At 41.1% G+C, this 21,118-nt stretch overlaps 1 protein-coding gene across 1 annotated transcript; it reads left to right on the forward strand.

Moving 5' to 3' along the window:
* Positions 1-414: 414 nt before the first annotated feature.
* gan (gigaxonin) lies at positions 415-17,288 on the forward strand. The gene is made up of 13 exons (XM_083762625.1): positions 415-564; positions 869-1,067; positions 4,284-4,398; positions 5,512-5,862; positions 6,516-6,584; positions 7,443-7,594; positions 8,513-8,634; positions 8,994-9,106; positions 11,147-11,296; positions 12,103-12,239; positions 14,424-14,558; positions 15,269-15,378; positions 16,607-17,288. Exons 2-13 carry the CDS (start codon positions 880-882, stop codon positions 16,786-16,788), a joined length of 1,824 nt encoding a protein of 607 aa, XP_083618751.1. The 5' UTR covers positions 415-564; positions 869-879; the 3' UTR covers positions 16,789-17,288.
* The last annotated feature ends 3,830 nt before the right edge of the window (positions 17,289-21,118 follow it).

Raw genomic sequence — 21,118 nt, forward strand, 5'->3', positions numbered from 1 at the left:
CTACGGAATATTTCCTTAATAAACAACGTATGATTTGCTCACGGTAGCCAGCTCGCAAGACAAGTCGTTAGTAAAGTATTCGGACGTTGTTATGCAGTGTTGCCATGTCCGCTAATTATAAGATACTTTGGGATTATCTTTCTGTAAAGTTGCTTGTATTAAAATATTCTGTAGTTGCGGACGGGGTTAAGGTTTATTTTAAACAAACCAGTGTTTCATTTTCAAGTCAACGACCCCCAAATTATTAAATTAATATATATTTGTCTGCGGACCCTCATCTGAAAGCATGCATATTTGGGAACCCACATTTTTCAAGATTTCTTCAAGATTTCTTTCTTGCTTGTTTCTCTCGCAAAACCCGGCAACACTGGTCGTATGGATGCTGTGCGGAAGTGTCCCAGCTGCTTAGTGACAGACGGCCGCTTCACGCCTATCGCCTACAGTATCAACGGAACATTTATATAAGCTACTAGTACTGTACAACATTAATATTTCATTCACATTCACCTTACTGGCTGAAGGATACCTGGGAGCAGCAGACTGACTGGACGCGCTTTGCTTCAGGTAAGATGACATCTAAAAATCCCCATATTTAAATAATTCATAGAATGCTTATGTTTTGCGGTTTTGCCACTGTCTAAACATGCCCAAAAAGCTATGCGCCGATGGCATTTTCCATGTAATTCTATGACAGCCAAACCAGGGACCCAAAAAAGCCAGGCTGTAGCCTGGCTGCGACTTTGACATATGGCTGTGCGTTTTCATGTATGAGTGATACATATGATCACTAATACTATCCATAAAAATACAGTAGTATAGTTTAGTAATAGTTACCATTAGTTCTCTGCTTGTTTTTGTTTGCTACTAGACTTGGACATCATGCCAGACTCGGGCGTGACTGCGTCGTCTGGTTCGAAGGTTTCGGACCCACAACATTCCAAGAAGCTCCTCATGGTCCTGCGGTCCTTCTGGCAACAGCAGTGTTTTCACGACGCTCTGCTAGTGGTGGATGGCGAGGAGCTCCCTGTCCAGAAAAACATTCTCGCCGCTGCCAGCCCATATGTCCGGTAATGGCTTAACAAGATCACTTGTTTTATGTAGGCTCCCTCCCCCCAGACGGGACCGTACCCAAGTTCCCTCAGCCCTATGTTCCCTCAGCCCTATGTTCCCTCAGCCCTATATGTTCCCTCAGCCCTATGTTCCCTCAGCCCTACAGTATGTTCCCTCATTCCAAAACAGACAGGGGGGGGGGGGGGGGGGCTGTAAGGCATCAATTATACTATAATGCTACCCATACAGTAGTTCACCCTGCAGCAACAGAACACATTACAGATACCAAGTTACAGCAATGACACTACTGCATGGGGTCTAGTCTATCTACTTTGTTATAGCCAGAGATTGGCAAAATACATTGAAAATGTATTTTGATACAAAATACAAATACTGGGTCAAAAAAATTATCTAAATACAAAATACAAAATACATCTTCCATCCCAGCGAAATACAAATTACAAAATACAAAAAAAGTATTTCAAATACGTATTTCAAATACATGTATTTCAAATACTGCCCATCTCTGCGTTATAGCAAATGCTCCACAACAACACAGTGAAACAGTGAACAGTGAAACATTCCTTTAAATCCTGACATTTCTTCATGAATCACTCATCATGTACTTAATTATCTGTTTTGAATCTCAGGTATGTTTCCATTGCATAGTTGTCTCATCAACCTAGAGTACACACTTTAATGAACTGACACCAACTATTTAAGCTACGTTGACAAACAAAACTAGTTTAGCCTGTAGAACTTCCTGTCTCCTCATGTCCCCAAGTAACACTGTCCTCTGAAAGGCCATCTGCAATAACCTAATATTAAGTATACTGCGCACCCATTCACCTTTGCAGCTAAGTGTCCCTTTCTCGGACTGCAAGTGTAGCCTACTTACTGTATAAGACCCATTTATTAAAATCCCAAACATGGAATATACTTGGACCATGTATTATGCCACATATAATGCCTGTCTCAGGACGGCCACCAGTATACAGTGGATAACTTCCCAGTCTTTCTGGGTAAGTTGGGTAACTATATAGCTACTTTAACCCTGAAATCCCAATTTTGGGCATGTCATTATAGGCTAAGAAGAAAGGACAATTGCTGATCTACAAGGTCACAACATGCCGTAATGTGTTGTGAGCTTGTAGATCGGCTTTTCCCCAAAAATAAGTTTTGATAAATGACTTATTTTAAAATGTGTAGCGCAGTGGAATAGAGTAGACACTATGACACGTCAAGACAAGAGTCAATTAGTACTATAGGCTATACATTTGTGTTCTGGTAATATCATTGATCACTTGTTTTGCATGTCCGTGGCAAAAATAAAATATTAATGGAAATGTCCATCACATTCACAAGCTGGCAAAGTGATTTCCCCGGGTGCAGATAGCTGCTGTTTTATCATGGTTATTGGTTATTAATAACTAAAATTATTAGTCTGGATATATCAAATCCTGTGTTGAGGATCACACAAGAATAGCATCACTTTATGGACAAAATAACACCCAAAAGGTTAATAATTTCAGTCTGCTTGAGGTGTAATGCAGCTTTAAACAGTGGCACTGGTACATATCTGAACTCATCTTCTCACAGTGCGTGTCAACCACATAGCCGACACTTCTCAGCTTCAATGATGTTTTTCATACCAATCATTGCATAGAAGCATCATGGTTTTGTTATGCGTACACACCCATGGTACTGTGCCAAGAGAACTCACAAATCAAACGCACGTACAGTACACGCAGTCAAGTTGTCTACTCTACAGTCTACCGATGTTAACCATCTCAAACCCTCACCCTAACCTCCCACGGGGAAGCACACCTAAACCTAACCTAAGAGTCTGTTTAATTATTTAATAATTTAGTTTTATGAAGGTTTACATTTTATACTGTGAATTAATTGCACTAGCAAAGTGTAAAATGCAGTGAGGACGGAACGTTTGTTCTACCCCATTGGTTCTCTGGGGTCCTAATATAAGGAGTGTTCTTCCCCATTGGTTCTCTGGGGTCCTAATATAAGGAGTCTTCTACCCCATTGGTTCTCTGGGGTCCTAATATAAGGAGTGTTCTACCCCATTGGTTCTCTGGGGTCCTAATATAAGGAGTGCCGTAACAGAGGCTTGTCATGTCAGCTGTCACTCAAATCAATGAAGGCGTGTTTTGGGCTGTAAAACAATCTGCCCATTTTGACCTATTTAGTTTTTCTTGCAAATATTTGATGCTGCTGCTTTAGATTCTACCAGCATATAAACACAGCAGAGGCCCTTCCAGGGACCCCTGGGTGCCACAGGCACACAGTTTCATTCGACTATGAATGGGCCTTTTGCGCCATGACACAGTACGTGCCCTCTTGCCCTTATATGCTCCAAAGGCTAACTGAGCTGACAGTCCTGGTCCACCTAAATGCTCCGGGGTATGCCTATGTCCTATAGGTATACCAGGGTCAACTCACATAAGTTACCCGAACCTAAAAGGCTATGTACGTGACCTGCCTCGTCTAGAGGCGACACCCAGGACTACGTGAGTCATAGCAAGCTCTGCCACGCCCAGGTTATAGAATCTTGCAAAAAGTTGACGGAGATGACCAACTTGCAACCGTACACACGATATGGTTCAAGAGTTATAAGCCAAAACGTAAAGTGGGCTGTTATAGCGCCACCATGAGGCCGACCGATATAATTATAAGTTAATTAATTTGAGTAATTATTATGAACCTATTATTATGACGAGACGAGACAAGCTGTCAGCCAATTTCATTGGGAAAAAAATGCTGTCTGTATTACACTATACACTATTATACTTATTACACTATTACACTATTATACTTATTACACTATTACATTTATTACACTTGCACTTATCGGATTGAGGGAACATAGGGCTGAGGGAACATAGGGTCTGTTTTGGAATGGGGGAACATAGGGCTGAGGGAACATAGGGTCTGTTTTGGAATGGGAGAACATAGGGCTGAGGGAACATAGGGTCTGTTTTGGAATGGGAGAACATAGGGCTGAGGGAACATAGGGCTGAGGGAACATAGGCATGACCCCCCTCAGACTGTTCATGCCAGGCATTTTCATGCACGTATATGTGCACCATTTCTGGCCTATATGACATAATATGAGTCCCATTATTACAGTCAACAACAAAGTGGAGGGACTGACTGTGGCATTTAGAACTCAAATGTGATATCTGAACATGGACTGTCAATAATTCCATCTGTGCTAGGACCAAGCTGACATACAATCCTCCGAAGGAAGATGGGTCCACATACAGAATCGAGTTACAGGGGGTCTCTATGCCAATCATGAAAGAGATCCTGGAGTACATCTTCAGTGGAGAAGTGAGTGTGTGTGTGTGTGTGTGTGTGTGTGTGTGTGTGTGTGTGTGTGTGTGTGTGTGTGTGTGTGTGTGTGTGTGTGTGTGTGTGTGTGTGTGTGTGTGTGTGTGTGTGTGTGTGTGTGCGTGCGTGAGAGATGGATCCCGGTCATAACCACAGATCTCAAGTGGGGCAGGGTGATTTGTCATATTAATGCTGATTGACATGCTATTCTATAAAGTGTGAAATCATATTTAATCAGGCATGAATTAGGTGCCTACTAGACTCAGCCAGCTGTCAGTTGTCATCTAGTCACATTTTCAAACGGCAATGGAGGCCAAGAATGTCAATCTCAGAACGTGTTTTTCAATATCTCTTCTTGTCTGTACTTGTGTTCTTCTCACAACTAAGCTACTAAGGTGAATACCATAAATAGCAAATATTTGAAATGTGGGTGCGGGTGGTGGCAGTTCTATTCAATTCAATTCAATTCAAACTTTATTCAAGACACTCACGGGGGGTCCATAGGGCGGAGCACATAAAACATAAAAACACAAAAGTAAACAAACTATAAATAAACAAAGCATAAACAAACAAACAGGGGGGACTTATCTCTGTACATACAGGCTAGAACGCCAGTGGCTCCACAGCTTAGACGATAGTCTGACAGAGCTCTTAGCAGGGTTAGAAAGTGATGCAATGATGCTGTTCTCAGAGTCTGTTAACCTGCACATAAATCTATACATCAGGTTTCGTAGCACAGCAGGGCAAGTGGGTACATGCTTTATTTCTACAAGCATTTGACTGGCACTACAGCATCTTGGGGCTTTGAGCAGCAGTCTCATGCAGTCATTATACGCCACTGTCATTTTTTGCAGGCTGCCCTTTTTGTAGTGTCGCCACAAGTGGGCAGTGTACAGCGGAGTACAATAGGCTTTAAAAAGTGAGATTTTCACAGGAACAGAGCAGAAATTAAATTGCTATGAATAGGCTAGTATAATTAATGCAGGTGATTGGAGGAGGACGGATGATAAATGTGTCCGGACGGACTTTCGGATTCGGGTGAAGTCAGTGCCCATTCTGCACATCACTGACACTAATATACACACCTACAATCTGTTTGTCCTTTGCATACAGATTCATCTGAGCGAAGAGACCATCCAGGACATGGTACAGGCGTCCGACCTGCTGCTCCTGACAGACTTGAAGGCCCTCTGCTGTCAGTTCCTTGAGAGTTGCATCACTGCAGAGAACTGTATCGGCATCCGGCTCTTCTCCCTGCACTACTGTCTCTACCATGTCCACTACGTCGCCACCGAGTTCCTCCAGACACACTTCCGGGACGTGGCAGTGACCGAGGAGTTCCGGGAGATGCCCCCGGACCGCCTCTCCGAGGTGCTGGCTATGGAAAAGCTGAACGTGGGAAACGAGAAACACATCCTGGAGGCCGCGGTGCGCTGGTTCGCCCATGACCCAGAGGATCGCAGGGTGGGTGTGACACACTTACCTTTTAGGGTTTCTTCAGGTGCAAAATAAAGAGGAAAGACAACTTTGATTTTCAAATTGAAAATCTATTTTCATATAATATACATATGGTCTTGGGACAAGTAGAAATCATCAATAAAATACTGTTTTTGGTAAGTCAATGGGTTGTGCCAAATTGACAATGACATTGTGTATTGGTGATCGAAGAAACAATCATTCATTGCCAATGGAAAGGTATTATTTCTTGGGCCAACCAGCTCAAGGAATTAAAAAAATGTCACATTATGTATGCATTCAATAGTCTCTTAGTGTCACATTTCAACTGTTCAGAACTTTGGATTTAAAGCTGTAGGAAATACTTGGTATTAATATAGTGGTTGCAAAGGTATTAATTGATTGCCTGAGTCCCGTGGTGGGAGTTCTTGGTCTGGTTTTGGTGAATATTAGGTAGCTCCAGTCATTTATTAAAAATAATACTAATTAAAAAAAACTAAAACAAAAATGAATCAAGGGGCACTGGAATGCTGTGATGTCCCGTGTAGCGACCAAAACAGTATCTCTCTCTCACACACACACACACACACACACACACACACACACACACGCACACCCTGGTTTGTTCTAGTAAGAAAGAAAGACTCCCATTACTCTTCCAGGTGCACATGAAGGAGGTGATGTCTGCAGTGTGGCAGCAGGGCCTTGATGCAAGCTATTTGCGAGAACAGGTAATTCACATCATATTTATCAAAATGTTTATACTTGACACCATGTCTATGAATAGAGATGACACCCGAGTTCTCCTTCCGTCCAATTGCATTAAGTTGCTCAAAAGCGCATGAGGCGATTTCACTCCTCCTTCCGCGTAGGAAATTATTATTATTTTCTTTTTTTAAATATTGGTTTAGGGCCTAAACCAATATTTAAAAAAAGAAAATAATAATAATTTAACAACCTAATCTTTGCTTTAACATCAAGCCTAGTTCTACATCCAAGTAACTTCAATTGGCATTATAATGTGTATTAATGTAAAACCACATATTCTATAGAAATGGGGCAAGAAATGGGGCAAATTCGATAAAATAATTTAATTTGTTTTCCAAGAAAATACTAAATAAAAAATGCCCTTACATTGATTACACAGCTACCTAAAAAACAATCGTCTGGGTCAGATACTGCATATACAGTATAGCACAAGACGTGAAAGAACATAAACAATAAACACGATGAGGTCTTTAGGGTGACTGTGGCTCAGGAGGTAGAGCAGGTCGTGATCCCTGGGTCGGCGGTTCGAATCCCGGCTCCTCCTCCTCCTGTCCACATGTCGAAATGTCCTTGGGCACTGACACTGAACCCTACATTGCCTCCATTGAGTCGGTCGGTCTGAGCTTGCCACCATTGGTGTGTGAATGTGGGAAGTGAGGACGCTGGCGTCGACTGTTCGCCGCTTCACCTCCCAATGTATGAATGAATGAACCATTGTAAAGCGCTTTGAGCACTTGGAAAAGCGCTATAAAACACAATTCATTATTATTATTTAATTCTGTGGCTAACCCTGAGTTCATTTTGCATGTGATGCCATCCAGGCCCTGGGAGAACCCCTGATGAGGGAGGTTATCCGAGAGTACTGTCAGTCAACACAAGGGGACGCTCAGCTACAAGGCGAGGCCCTCCTCGCTGCCTTCAAACCACGAGGTTACTCTGAGTGCATTGTTATCGCTGGGGGAGAGGACCGCAAGTGAGTCGGTCTGTTTTTGATTGTCCCGTGTTGTCCATCTAATCTGTCATAAATAGTCAAATACATTCCGTTAACTGCCAATGTTTTAGGGAGAAGCATTAAGCTTGTCGTGCTCTACCCCTAGAGTCACATTACATTACATTTCCTTTTTGAAAATGCATGACTCAATGTAAACAGATGTGCATCTGTTTACCTACATGCATGCATATATTCCACATAATATACACATACTCCTATACACTACAATAATCCATAAGATATTGAATATAGTTTAAATAATATTCCATAGTTCATTTAATTGGGCAAAGAGCATCCCATAGTTCGGTCTACGTAACTTGGTATGTATAATGATATAGAGATAATGAATATATAGTACACAATACAGTAAATATTGAATAAACACAGTATATAATCCAGCACATACATAATGTGATTTAAGATATATAGTGGGCAACTTCATGGTAGCAAGTGGAGATTATGTGCCTTGCTTAATTTACTTAACTACTGTAATTTGTTGTACAATAGCAAAAATAGACAAGCTACAATCTTACAGCACCTTGTAGATCTGCTATTATTGTCATTTTTGCCGAATGTTTGACTGTTTTTGCTGAATGTTTGCCTTTTAATGCCATGCACAGAATAGGGAGGGTTCACTAGGGTTCATGTGGTTAAACTGCCCCAGTGGTCAATGGTGCAATATTCAAAATTCCTGACACAGAGGAGGAAGGGAAAGAGTGCTGTGCTAAAATGAGATCGTCACAGTATTTAAAGCAGAACTACTGTAGCGTGTAAGAAAGGAAGAGGTTAGATTGGGGCGCAAAAGCGTCAGAGACAAAGTCTGCGGCTCCACCATAACCAGTTAGCAGACCATACTGTCTCACACGCACACATCCTGTTTGACGGTTCTTTCCTCTACAGAAGCAGGAAGCCGTGTGCAATGACACGCTGCATGTGTCCGCTCTACGACACGAACAGACAGGCCTGGATCGAGCTTCAGCCAATGAGCACGAGCCGCGTGTGCCACGGGGTGGTCGCTGCAGGTCAGTACAGGCATACAGACGTTTGAACATGGAAGTGAGACACCTTGTACAAGATGAACCCGTTGCACTCCTCTTTAAAAATGCAATTGGAAAGCGAATGAATCAATGAATACATTAATTAATCTTCTTTATCTGAATAGAAACATATTTTTATTACAACCATGTTTATTGAGTTGAATTTCAAATAACCCGATTTTATAGAAGATGCATTTAATAAATCCCTGTATGATAGAAATACAATTTCATGAATAATTTTGGTAAATCCACAAATGAACTAATGATTTATGAAATAAAAAAAGCTCTATATTATAATAATATCTGACGTGGTATTGGTAATTGATTATTCTTTCTTCAATCAGAGGGCTATTTGATCGTGATGGGTGGCAGGGATGAACACAAGAAGCTCCTGGATACTGGAGAGAAATATGACCCTGACTCCAACACCTGGAGTCCCATCGCCCCCATGATGCAGGTATCCTAAACACGTAGTGCATTGAAATGTACTTGGTGTACATGGCAGTCTTAAAAACTAGGGCCTTTTCTTTTTTACACTTTTTTGATCGGTATCAGCAATTATGTAAGTAAGTAAGTGCATTTTATTTATAGAGCACATTTCACAGACATCAGTCACAAAGTGCTTCACAATTAAAGCAAAACATATCGATAGTAACAATAGTAATATTAATAATAAGAATAATGAAAAATAAAGCAGAGAAAGAGAAAACAGAACAAACGGCACTGGTAAAAATAAAAAATAACAATCAAGAGATCAATACAGCAAAGCCTGTCTAAAAAGGTGGGTCTTTAAATGTTTTTTAAAAAGGTCCACTGAGGCCACAGATTTCAGGTGCTCCGGGAGGTCATTCCATAGCCTGGGGGCGAAACTAGCAAAGGCTCGATCACCTTTAGTTTTTAGCCTTGTGGGTGGAATGACAATTATGCAGCTGATGTGTCCTGTTTTTTGTGTGTCCTGTGGGCGGCGGCGGTGGCTCAGGGTGGGGTAGAGTGGCTGGATGGTAACCACAAGGTTGCCAGTTCGAACCCGGGCTCCCCCAGAGTTAGTGTTGAAGTGTCCTTGAGCAAGACACTGAACCCCTAATTGCTCCTGATATGTTGGTTGGTGCCTTGCATGGTTTCCGCAGCCATCGGTGTATGAATGTGTGTGTGTGTGTGTGTGAATGGGTGAATGTAATGCACAATCTATGTAAAGCACCTTGGATAAAGGCGCTATATAAATGCACCATAAAAGTTCACCCTGGTGTTCCTCCTAATTTGGGCATGCTGCATGTAATTATGTTTTATTTAATTTTTTATAGCAGCTGTAGAAGCTCATAACGCATCGCATTGTAATGCTTGTAGATCAGCATTTAAATAAAAAAAGAAGAATATAGAGATTTATTTTTATTTTTTACACTTTTTAAACCCTTACTGCAGCTTTCTCAAATAGAAACTTTAATCATATCTAAGTTTCTAAAATGTATCGGCACAAAATCGGCATTGTAACAACATTTCTGGCATCGGTCAGGCTCGATTAAATGCATCCAAAATTTACATTTCATTCAAACTGATATAGAATGAGTAAATAGTACAAAATAGGTATAGTTTTTAATGTCTTCCTTGTGTGCCCTTTAACTATTGCAGAATCAGACCAGTAACCTTATGGTTAAAGCAGTCAATTGGCCACAGCTTTTAACAGCAAGCCTCCCAACATCCCATAGTGCAAAATTGCCTAATCTACATGGCTCTTGTTGTGGAGCTGTATTTGGAAGAGATGATCTTGAGGCACATTTATTGTATATTTGGCTGCATTGCTGAAGCTATGTTATGTTCTAGGCTGCAGCATTTTGTTATTACTGCCACTAGATGTCAGTGTTATATATAGTAGTGGCTGTGCCCTGACAAATATCCTGTAACAGTCCCTCAGTGCCAGAGAATGAACATGCATTCAGCGCCCACTAGTAGCATACCATGCACAACCCACACGTTTCTTCTATGTATGTTTCTCATTCCACGATTGCACAATCCTTTCCAGTTATACCTCGTAAAAGGGCAAACTGAACTTGACAGTTGGTGTTGGCTTAGCCAAGTGGCTACAGTTTTCAGGTGACGTTTTGCACCCACTAAGAAATGTCATGATGTTATTATCAGAAAAGGGATGTATATTCAGTTATATGATTATCAGATGCCGTGTGCCCCAAACACCACTGAGGCCCAAAGCGAATGTCTTTTGCATATTGGACCATAAATGGTGCATTTATATATATATAATGATAGGTTTGCAGGATAGATTTTGAGGAAGTACCTGCCTCCAGTAGACAAAATGCTAAATGGGCACTATGGTTGGATTATCTGTACATAATTATATCTATATAATACAAGTCATGCCATCCAAGCAGAATTAATTGTAGAAAACAGAAGAAAACATGTTTTTGTGTGAATGGGACTTTGATGGGAAGCATGGGGGGGTTTTTGTGGCACACTGACAGCCTTGTCACTTCCTGTATCTGCCCAGGCCCGTCAGAACTTTGGCGTGGCAGAGCTGGATGGGATGGTCTACGTCATGGGAGGTGAGGACCTGGATATCGAGCTGCTGACAGTCGAGGTGTTTGATCCTCACTCCAACACATGGAAACTGAGCACCAGCATGAACATGGTTCGCAAGGTATGAGACATGAATCTATTTGCAAACGGCGGAATAAATGATTGTGCTTTGCATTATGTTTGGTTTTAAATTTGGTTGTTTTTGGCAGCAAATCTTGATTTTAGTTTGAGTCATAGTCTCTTCAATAGTTTTCAATTCGTTTCAGTCACATTTTAGTCAGCCGGAATGTTTTAGTGTTAGTCTAGTTTTAGTCGACTAAATATCATAAGATTTTAGTCGACTAAATCTACAGTTGATTTAGTCGACTAAAATGTAGTTTGGTGGGCGTTGATGCCATCGTAATGACTGTTTTTACACTTGCTGAAAATAGCTGATCTACAAGCCCACAACGTGTCGCAGCGCGATGCGTTGTGAGCTTGTAGATCGGCTAAATTCAGCATGCAACATGCAACCAAAAGTGTTACTTGTACTAGATGACTTGTACTAGATCTCTTGTCCACTAGTCCCCTTCCTAGCATTTTAGTCTTTATTTGTTGACGAAATTGTCTATATTTAGTCATAGTTTTAGCCATCATGGCTTAGTTTTTATTTCGGTTTTTTTATGTAGTTTTTGTCACTGAAACAAGGTAGTCGACGAACATTTTTCGTCATAGTATTAGTCGACGAAAACAACACTGAGAGTATTCATTCCACTGAGCAGAGGTAAAGTACAAGTTATTAAATGTGACATTTTTGAAAGGCATTATATGACTAAAGAGGACACCAATCCATCTTGGTTGCCATTTAATATCAGAGTGTTGCTGTGTCCCTTAACCATTGGTAATTTGCTATTTTTTTTGCATTGCTATCTTCTCCCCCTTTTCCAGATTGGATGTTATGCCACTATGAATAAAAAGATCTATGCAATGGGCGGAGGATCATATGGGAAGCTGTATGACTCTGTTGAATGCTTTGACCCAAAGACCCAGCAGTGGACCGGCATCTGCCCTTTGAAAGACAGAAGGTGAATAATCATCTTTAATTGACTGGGTTAATAAGTAAGTAAAGTAAGAAGGCTTATAGTCGGTAATAGAGTAGTAAGTAGAGAAAACCAAACTGAAAGTGGTTGCAAGGCATTCTTTATTCTCCTCCTGTCTGTTAGTGTTACATGAATTGATGACCAAAATAAAGCATTGAAAGTGAAAGTCCAGATTTTCGAGATATGATTATTCCCTTACATTGTCCAAGTATTAGAATTTGCTCAATTTGACCATTTTGTTCACTCCAGTGATTTACAAGTGTTACAGTCAAATGACAATTACACTGTAAGTGATGTTGGGGGACAAATTCATTAATAAATGCATGGACATTTCTCTCTTTTTAAGGCAAGGTCATTCAGGGGAGAATAGAGATTTGTTTTGGGTGTACCTCTGAGAAGCAGCCAGTGACTCTGCTGTCCATCTGTATTGAGAGGATAGTTTTTTGCCTGGTGGAGCAAGACCACATGATCACAGGGAAGGGAAGCTAGCAAAGCTAACTGTTAGGTCATAAAGCATAGGCTGTCATGACTGGTCATGACTGGTGGGGCCATGATTGTAAGGTCGCACGACTGACGGCGTGCTCCTGTCTAACGCCACGCGAAAGAAAATAATTAAATAGGGGTGCACGATTATGAAATTATGACCGATCTCCGATTATTTGCAGGGTCATATCTGACGAAACCGATTCTGACCGATTACGATATTATACGGATATTATAATACAGGCGTGGAGTCACGCACAGTGCCATCACGTTTTGGAGATGCAGTGTTAGCCTAGCGCAATGCTGCAGAAGAACCATAAAAACACTTGCATGCTCATAGGACAGGTGTCTGCCTACAGACAAAAAGTTGTGGATTCTCAAATAAAATAGGTGTTGATGAAAAGCCTTAAAATAGAGTTTTTAATAGAATACAAATCGCTGAGGGTCGAAAGTAGCATGGGAAATTCAAGATGTCACACTTTATACCCAAGTGTTAATAATAATATCTCAAATGTGCTTTTTTAAGTACCCATAGCTTTACATGGGGGGGGGGGGGGGGGGGTGGACACGCACACACAACAACAAAATAACAACTTTATTAGGAGAAAAAACACTAAGAAAAGGCCAAGACTAAGGAAGATTTTCAATAAAAACTGTGTTATGTTGAGAAAGGGGTGTGTGGTGGAGTTAGCTGGGGATAGCCATATTGAAGAGGTTGTGTTTGAGAGCAGTTTGGAGGGTGGAGGCTTCTCATTGGCCCTGGGGAGTGCATTCCACAGGGTTGGGAAAGCAAAAAGCTCTGTCGCCCCAGGTAAAAGTGTTGCACTAGTATGTACTACCCAACAACGTGAGTCACTACTGCACCCACTTGAAGTTTTTGGTTTCAGTCTCACTTCCCTAAAATGGCTTATATTGTGTCATGTCATATGCTTTTTTGGGTCATATTTAGTCATAGGGAAACCACAGGCTGGCTGTGAGACAAATGAAGACAAATGCGGAAGAAACATTCACAGACATGAATCTGCCTGTTCATCATACCCTCAGGGATTCAAGTTGCTACGACAGATTTCCGTCAATTGAGAAAGGCCATTTAATTTGGGGCCTTCCTTAAAGATGGAGTGCCATGATTTTTTTCCACCCTAAAACATGATCGTCAGGTCTTATTGTTATATAAGGATTTTTTGTAAAGTGTACAGTATTTATTAAAATGTAATTTTTATGTGGGCACCCACCAGTTAAGTATGCACCTGCACCCACAGCTGTAGTTGTATGATAAAGGGGGAGGGGTTAGGGGAGGGGCTGATAATGTGATGTCACTATATTACTGTTTTTTTCATTGGCACGTTTGAAGGGTTCAGCCTCCAGGAAGAAACCCTAAATACAAAGGGAATACATCATTGCACATAAAAACGACTCCAGGGTGTCTAATGAAGTACTGTCACCTCATAGACGCATGCAAAACATTGTGGCACTCCATCTTTAAGGCTCTGTCATTTAGTGCACAGGCCATAGGATCCTAGTGAGTGCTAGGACCTCTTTCTTTTTTAATTAATTTCAGTTAATTGAGATGCAGATGCTATACTGTTAAATGTAAAGCACTGGGAGAATAGAGAGAGAGAGAGTAGAGTTTGATATCTTAAAATGTGTGAATTCGCTGGTGATGATTTTCATGTATTTCTTTATAAGGTTTGGCTCAGTAGCATCTGGCGTAGGACAAGAGCTCTATGTGTTTGGTGGAGTGAGGAGCCAAGAGTCCGACAACCCAGAGAATAGACAGATGACAACCTGCAAGTCTGAGTTCTACCACAATGAGATGAGGAGGTCAGTCAAAACAAACTACTTATCCTGGTCTCTAAAACTACCTCCCCCTGGCCAGCCTGATGGAGGGGAAAGGAACAACGTATTCGGAATAACGTATTCCTTCCACACGCTACGTCCGGCCAGGGAAATTCCCCCCTGTCGGGTGAAAAGAAGCAGCTTGGACTCCTCATGCAGAGAAGGAGGCATGAGGCCAGTCCACTGCCCCCCCAGGTTGGCAGAGGAAGTGTAGCTCCCAGGATTACATTAGATAATTGGCACTGGGTGAAAAAACTGGGTTGCAAAATCATGGGATTAAAATTATGAAATGAAAACAACCTATTTGTAGGTTTACGATTTTAGCACCTTGTCCTTTTAATCAATAACCGAACCAAACTGTTCTCCTAACATAGACCAATAATTCTAAACTTATTAGGTTTACTCATCATGATAATTTCCATGTTGAAAAATAATATTTTCAAGCATTTTTGAAAAATAGTGGAAATAACAAATAACTTATCTACAAGCTCAAAACGTGCCGCACATGTTTGTTGTTTTGAGTTCATATCTGCCCTGTGCACCTTTTGTCGAAAGCCAAACAGAATTGTATCATTTCTATTCATAATTTTCCAGTGTTCAACTATGCAATCGTAATGTATGTAGTGTAATGTAAAAAAAGAGTTATATTTCACACTAACAGATTGTGTTATGCCATACATCCTCTGTACCTGTAGGTGGATGTACCTGGATGATCAGAATCTGTGTATTCACACCAGCTCCTCCTTTGTCTATGGAGCTGTACCCATTGGAGCTAGCATCTATGTAGTTGGAGACCTCGACACTGGTCAGTTAACACACTTAACTGTGTGTGTGTGTGTGTGTGTGTGTGTGTGTGTAATCTGTCGGATTATTTTGACAATTTGCCTCCCTACACTAATGTGATTAGGACAAGAGTAATCTAAGCAGATTACAATTATTCATCACTTTATCCCTCTGTCAAGCATCCCTCTACATACAGTAGTATGTAGTTATGTACATATACTGTACATGGAGATGGGGCAGTTATGGTTGATCAGTACTTAGCTTTAAGCCCATACCGCACCAATGCAACTAGTCGCAACTCCTTGTAAGGTCAAGGTATAAGTTGTAAGGTCAACTCGTAGCAACTGCCATTGGGGTTAATGGTTGCAAGTAGTCGCAATTAGTTGCATGTTGCAAGGAGTTGCATGGCGAATCATTGGTGCGGTTTACACTTAAATAGAAAACACGTTCTTGCTTGTGTTCAGAAGAATTCCTTTGTGGAATAATTGTTCAAAGAAATGCTATTTAATGTTACCACTACCATCATCGTTCTCATAATGTGGCGCTATATCATTGTCTTGATTGAAGCGACGCCCGCTGAACTGACTATCATTCTGTGCTAAAGCGAACACAGTCATTATACAATGTTTATTTTAACCACTAGCAAGCCCAACGAAAACTGGTCAAATTCAGTTAATTAAGGTGCCATGCAGTTGCCTGGCCAACATTGATTCAGTTCTCATTTACGACATTTAAACATTTATGGGTCTGAGAGCCCAACACAGTCAAAAATAAATAAAAGTACCTCCAAGTACCAGGTAATAATGGAAAGGGAAATAATCAGGGTAGTGCCATGGCGTGTCGAGCTGGCACTATGCGATGGAAAGACTCTCCTTCCACGGATAGCAACTTGGTTGTATTGTAACTGTTAACCCATTTTGGGCAGATCTACAAGCTCATAGCGCGCCACCGAGTGGCGCGCTACGAGCTTGTAGGTCTGCTATTTTTGAAACATCGAAGAACGACTGACATAGAAACATAGCTTTTTCAGAATCCTCTGTCATTTTCAAACAGACAATTTTAGAATCTGATCTCGGGTCATAACACATTAATGCATGTTCCCTTCTTGTGTTCACACAGGTACTGCTATACGACTGACATAGAAACATAGCTTTTTCAGAAAACTGTCATTTTCAAACGGACATTTTTAGAATCTGATCTCGGGTCAGAATAACACATGAATGCATGTTCCCTTCTTGCGTTCAACACAGGTACGAGCTTCGACTACATCCGTGAGTTCCGACGCAGCACGGGGACGTGGCACCACACCAAGCCCATGTTGTCCAGCGACCTCTACAGGACGTCCTGTACGGCCCTGCGCATCGCTAACTGCCGGTTGTTCCGCTTACAGCTGAACCAGGGCATGTTCCGACGTAGGATAACTCACACTTAAGGGAGTCGAGACCCTATAGCAAGGGTTCTTGGGCTTCCATATTCACACACTTGTACCCACTGTCTATACTTCTGGTTATGGGGGAGTGTATAATCACTTTAGTATATGTATATTGAGGAGGGAGGGGGACAAACTTTGGGGATTGTTAGTGGCTCCCTGGACATTTATTTGAATCCTTGTGACATAAAGGGGGATTGATTTGACACCAGACAAGACAAGTGACCTTTTTTTTTGAGCCGTGGATTTCAATGTTAAATCAATGTAAAGGCGTGACATTGAGCAATATTTCACGAACACGCCTGAAGCGGTCCACATCGTGTAAGTTGAGTATGTGCGGGACAAATCTCTCCAGGTATAATTGTTGTATCCGATGTGAATGCAAGTGATTATTTTTATTGCGTCTGGGGTGAATGCACTTTTACTGTAGGCCTACCTTGCTTATATTAAGGATTGGGCTGGCTTGATGGGATGGTGGTCTATAAACCTAAAAACAATTTTTATTGTTGTTTACTTTTGCATTTTTGTATATTTTATCGATTCCCAGTGGCTTTCAATGTTTAATAATTGTTTGCCGCTCGGTGAATTTTTAGAGGCTATAAATTGGACTCTTGGTGAAAGAATTAGCAAGAAAATGATAATAATAATGACGACTAGACTAAGTTTTAGACATAATGAACTGAGTAGGGTTGGTTCAGAAATAGATGTAGTGGCGGGAGGGCGGCTAACACTGTTAAGTTGCTGAATGTATTTTGCTGCCTTCGTGACCTCTGACCTGGCTTTCCAGTCGGTGTGGATGGTTTTGGCATCTGTTCACTGCGTTTGTTGTATGTGAGTTCCAGCTGCTGCTGTCTGTCTCTGTCCCCGAGGCAGCCCATACACCCCCCACCTCTCTCATAAATGTCATAAAACAAAAACACACTGAACACATCATACAGTAGTACATGTATGCACTGACCACTGAAACACATCATACAGAACATGTATGCACCGACCACACTAAAGTTTGCCCAGGTGAGCAAACGGGGCTGCACAACATAAATGAAGACAGTTTTTTTCGAGCAAACTTTTAAACACACGCACTTTTACACCAAAGTCTAAATTGGGATGAACCAAGAGCTGTTATTGCTGCTCAATCTCAGAACACTAGAAAGCGACGAGAACGGTCTGTTTCTTTCAGCCCTTCTATGCATTTAATTGCGTAATATTGTGTGTAGTGCGTCGTATTGTTGCATGGACCCTTGACATTCCGCAAAGCCTCGTCGTTTACTGTAAACACTAGTGTTTCCGCCACCACGCTGAACCCTAAACAATGCTCGCTCTCACATGATAACACATTAGGTGTGGTTATAAAACATTGTAATGTACTTTAAATACTCTCGGTAGAGATGGGATTAAATACTCTCGGTAGAGATGGGATTAAACAGACATTTTTAACAAAAAATACTCTTGTGAAAGTTAAAGGAATTCAACACATTACCGGGTTCTTCTTAAATTGATTTAAATGAAGCTTTCTATGGTGTAAAATGCCTATGAATGTAATTCAAATGTACAAGGGAATTAAAATACAATTGATCTATTTGGCTAATTTTGTTTATTCTTTATCGGTAGGACTAAGATTTCTGGAACAAAACGACTTCACAGCCCGTACGTACATCCAAACTGAAAAGTCCTGGTTGCATTAAAGCGAAGTTAAATGACACTCTGTTTGCCAATCACTTTATGCATGCATGTGCATACCCTCTATAACAACGTATAGGTTGCACCAGGTCTGAATGGGTTAAGAAATACCTACTCATGTGATGTCCACAAAGTACTGTGCTATGACCATAGTAATAAGACAAGAATACCAAAATTAAAAGCCTTCAACAGGATCCCATTAGCATAACATAAGAGCAGGGTGAAACGAAAGTCTTGATTATGTTTTTCATGGTGAAGAAAACTAGTATTTGTCTGTGACAAAATGCAGCAAATAAATGTGTTTGTTTTATATTAGTCTGGTATGCCTTTATGGCTTTTGGTTTATTCGCACAATAAAAACATCAATAAAAGAGAAATATGTGCATGTGCCTTCAAATTCAATATCCATTACCATTGTTGATAATTCATGCTACTTCTTAATCAATATACTGTATGTATGGGCAAGAGTAATTCAAATTGTAAACCATTTAGTTACTATTCAGTAAGGATTTTATCATGTGCTGTTAAAGGTGCTGTAAGGGATATTTTTTGGTTAAGTTAAGTTTTAAGTTTTTTTGTTGAAACATTTCTTTTAAGATATATTTTTGGGCGTTTTTTGCCTTTATTGATATAGGGTACAGTAATTAGACAGGAAATGGGGAGAGAGATGGGCCATCGGGCTCGGGAGTCGAACCCGTGGCACGCCGTCCGGCTGGCTTGGCAGCCCAGGAGCCCAGACGGTTGAGCTAACCGTCCGGACTTTACACATTTTCAACCTAGACGTCATATAATTAGTCCTCACTAAGATTTCACAATGTCTGTCTACTCACTCTGCACACTATTAGTGGGCTGCCTGCTATGCACACTCGGTTCAAATACCTGCCTGTGCCTACCAAAACCTGCCTAGCAATGACATCATTTTTTCTTACTTGGAAAGTTAGCATGATGAAATGGAATCCATTGTTGTCGCATTTACTATGAAAACGTCCATTTCCCATCAGTCAGTCAGTCCCTGATGTCATCTATATTGGTGAGCAACTCTACATCTGACCTCAAACCCTTAGATCTCCATATTTGGAGCTGACCTGTTATGACCTTAGACTCTAAGGTCATAACAGGTCAGCTCCAAATATGGAGATCTAAGGCTTAGAGTATAAAGTTATGACTGATACCTGTCCATTTAAACTCTAGACGGGCCTTTTGACTGATACCTGTCCATTTAAACTCTAGACGGGCCTTTTGACTGATACCTGTCCATTTAAACTCTAGACGGGCCTTTTGACTGATACCTGTCCATTTAAACTAGACGGGCCTGTTGACTGATACCTGTCCATTTAAACTAGACGGGCCTGTTGACTGATACCTGTCCATTTAAACTCTAGATGGGCCTGTTGACTGATACCTGTCCATTTAAAATCTAGACGGGCCTGTTGACTGATACCTGTCCATTTAAACTCTAGACGGCCCAAAGTTATTACTTGCGAAATATACCGTACTGTAATCGGCTGCGTATGTCTGTGTTGTACGTCGGCCAATCAGTGATTGGCTGATGACGTAAGGTACGTTTGGTGATAGCCTGGGTATGTACAGTATGTATGTATGTCGGGGTAAGAATGGTGGTCCCTTATTGGCTGTTGATGGTGACGTAACTAAGGTACGTTTCAAGGTTGGAATAAGGTCAATAACGGCAGTTGTAATAGACATTAGTTAGTAACAGTACTTGTGCACTCACTCCACACACAGCACACCCATGGGTCTCTCTTGGCTAATTTACAAACGGCACAGCCGTAGGGTCTCTCTAATCTTATACAAATAAGGGGTTTCCAGGTATATATACAAGCTTGTTTCACAAGCGGCAAGGGGGTCTCTTCCACAAGAAAAACATATATAGTACCTGAGATAAAAAAAGAATATATATTTTATATATATCGCCAAATTTATACAACAGGATTAATTGAACATAATCTGGATGAGGTTAATTAATTCAATTAAACTTTGCAGCTCTCTCAAGACCTCTCCCATGATAACCTAAGCAAAGCCTGATTTATACTTCGGCGTACAACTCGCGCCACTTTGTGAGCTTGTAGATCTATTTTTGGCGAGCAACACTGTCCTATGACAGAGTATAAATTAAGCATCACGCAGGTCTTATGACTTGGGGGAGGGGGCGGGGTCATGGAGCTCAACCTGGACACTCGTGTGAATGTTTGCTACTGTGTTGACCTGGGATTCTGGTTCAAATGTGAGTACTTACTTACACTCTGTCACACACACACACACACACACACACACACACACACACACACACACACACACACACTCACACGAGACACTGGAAGTGGCTGGTTGTTTTGACCAGAGGCCTAGTTTATTTCTCTCTTCAATGTTCTCTCTCACTCTCGCTCATTTAATCTTTAAAATTAGGATTTTTTTTTAAATCTCAACTGCAGGGGTCTTTGAACTAAACTGTCTCAAGTCCATACTCTCACAGCTGACTTATTGTCTTGTACTTACATAATTGATTAAGAAAGACATGCCAAATGCTATCATTGGCTGTTTATCGATCCTTTCTTCAACCGCTTATCCGTTGTCTGGTCGCGGGGGCAACAGCTCCACCAGAGAGCTCCACACTTCCCTCTCCACAGCAACATTA

The sequence above is a fragment of the Protomyctophum parallelum genome (assembly GCF_964188405.1).
Source record: "Protomyctophum parallelum genome assembly, chromosome: 4".
Lineage (NCBI taxonomy): Eukaryota > Metazoa > Chordata > Actinopteri > Myctophiformes > Myctophidae > Protomyctophum > Protomyctophum parallelum.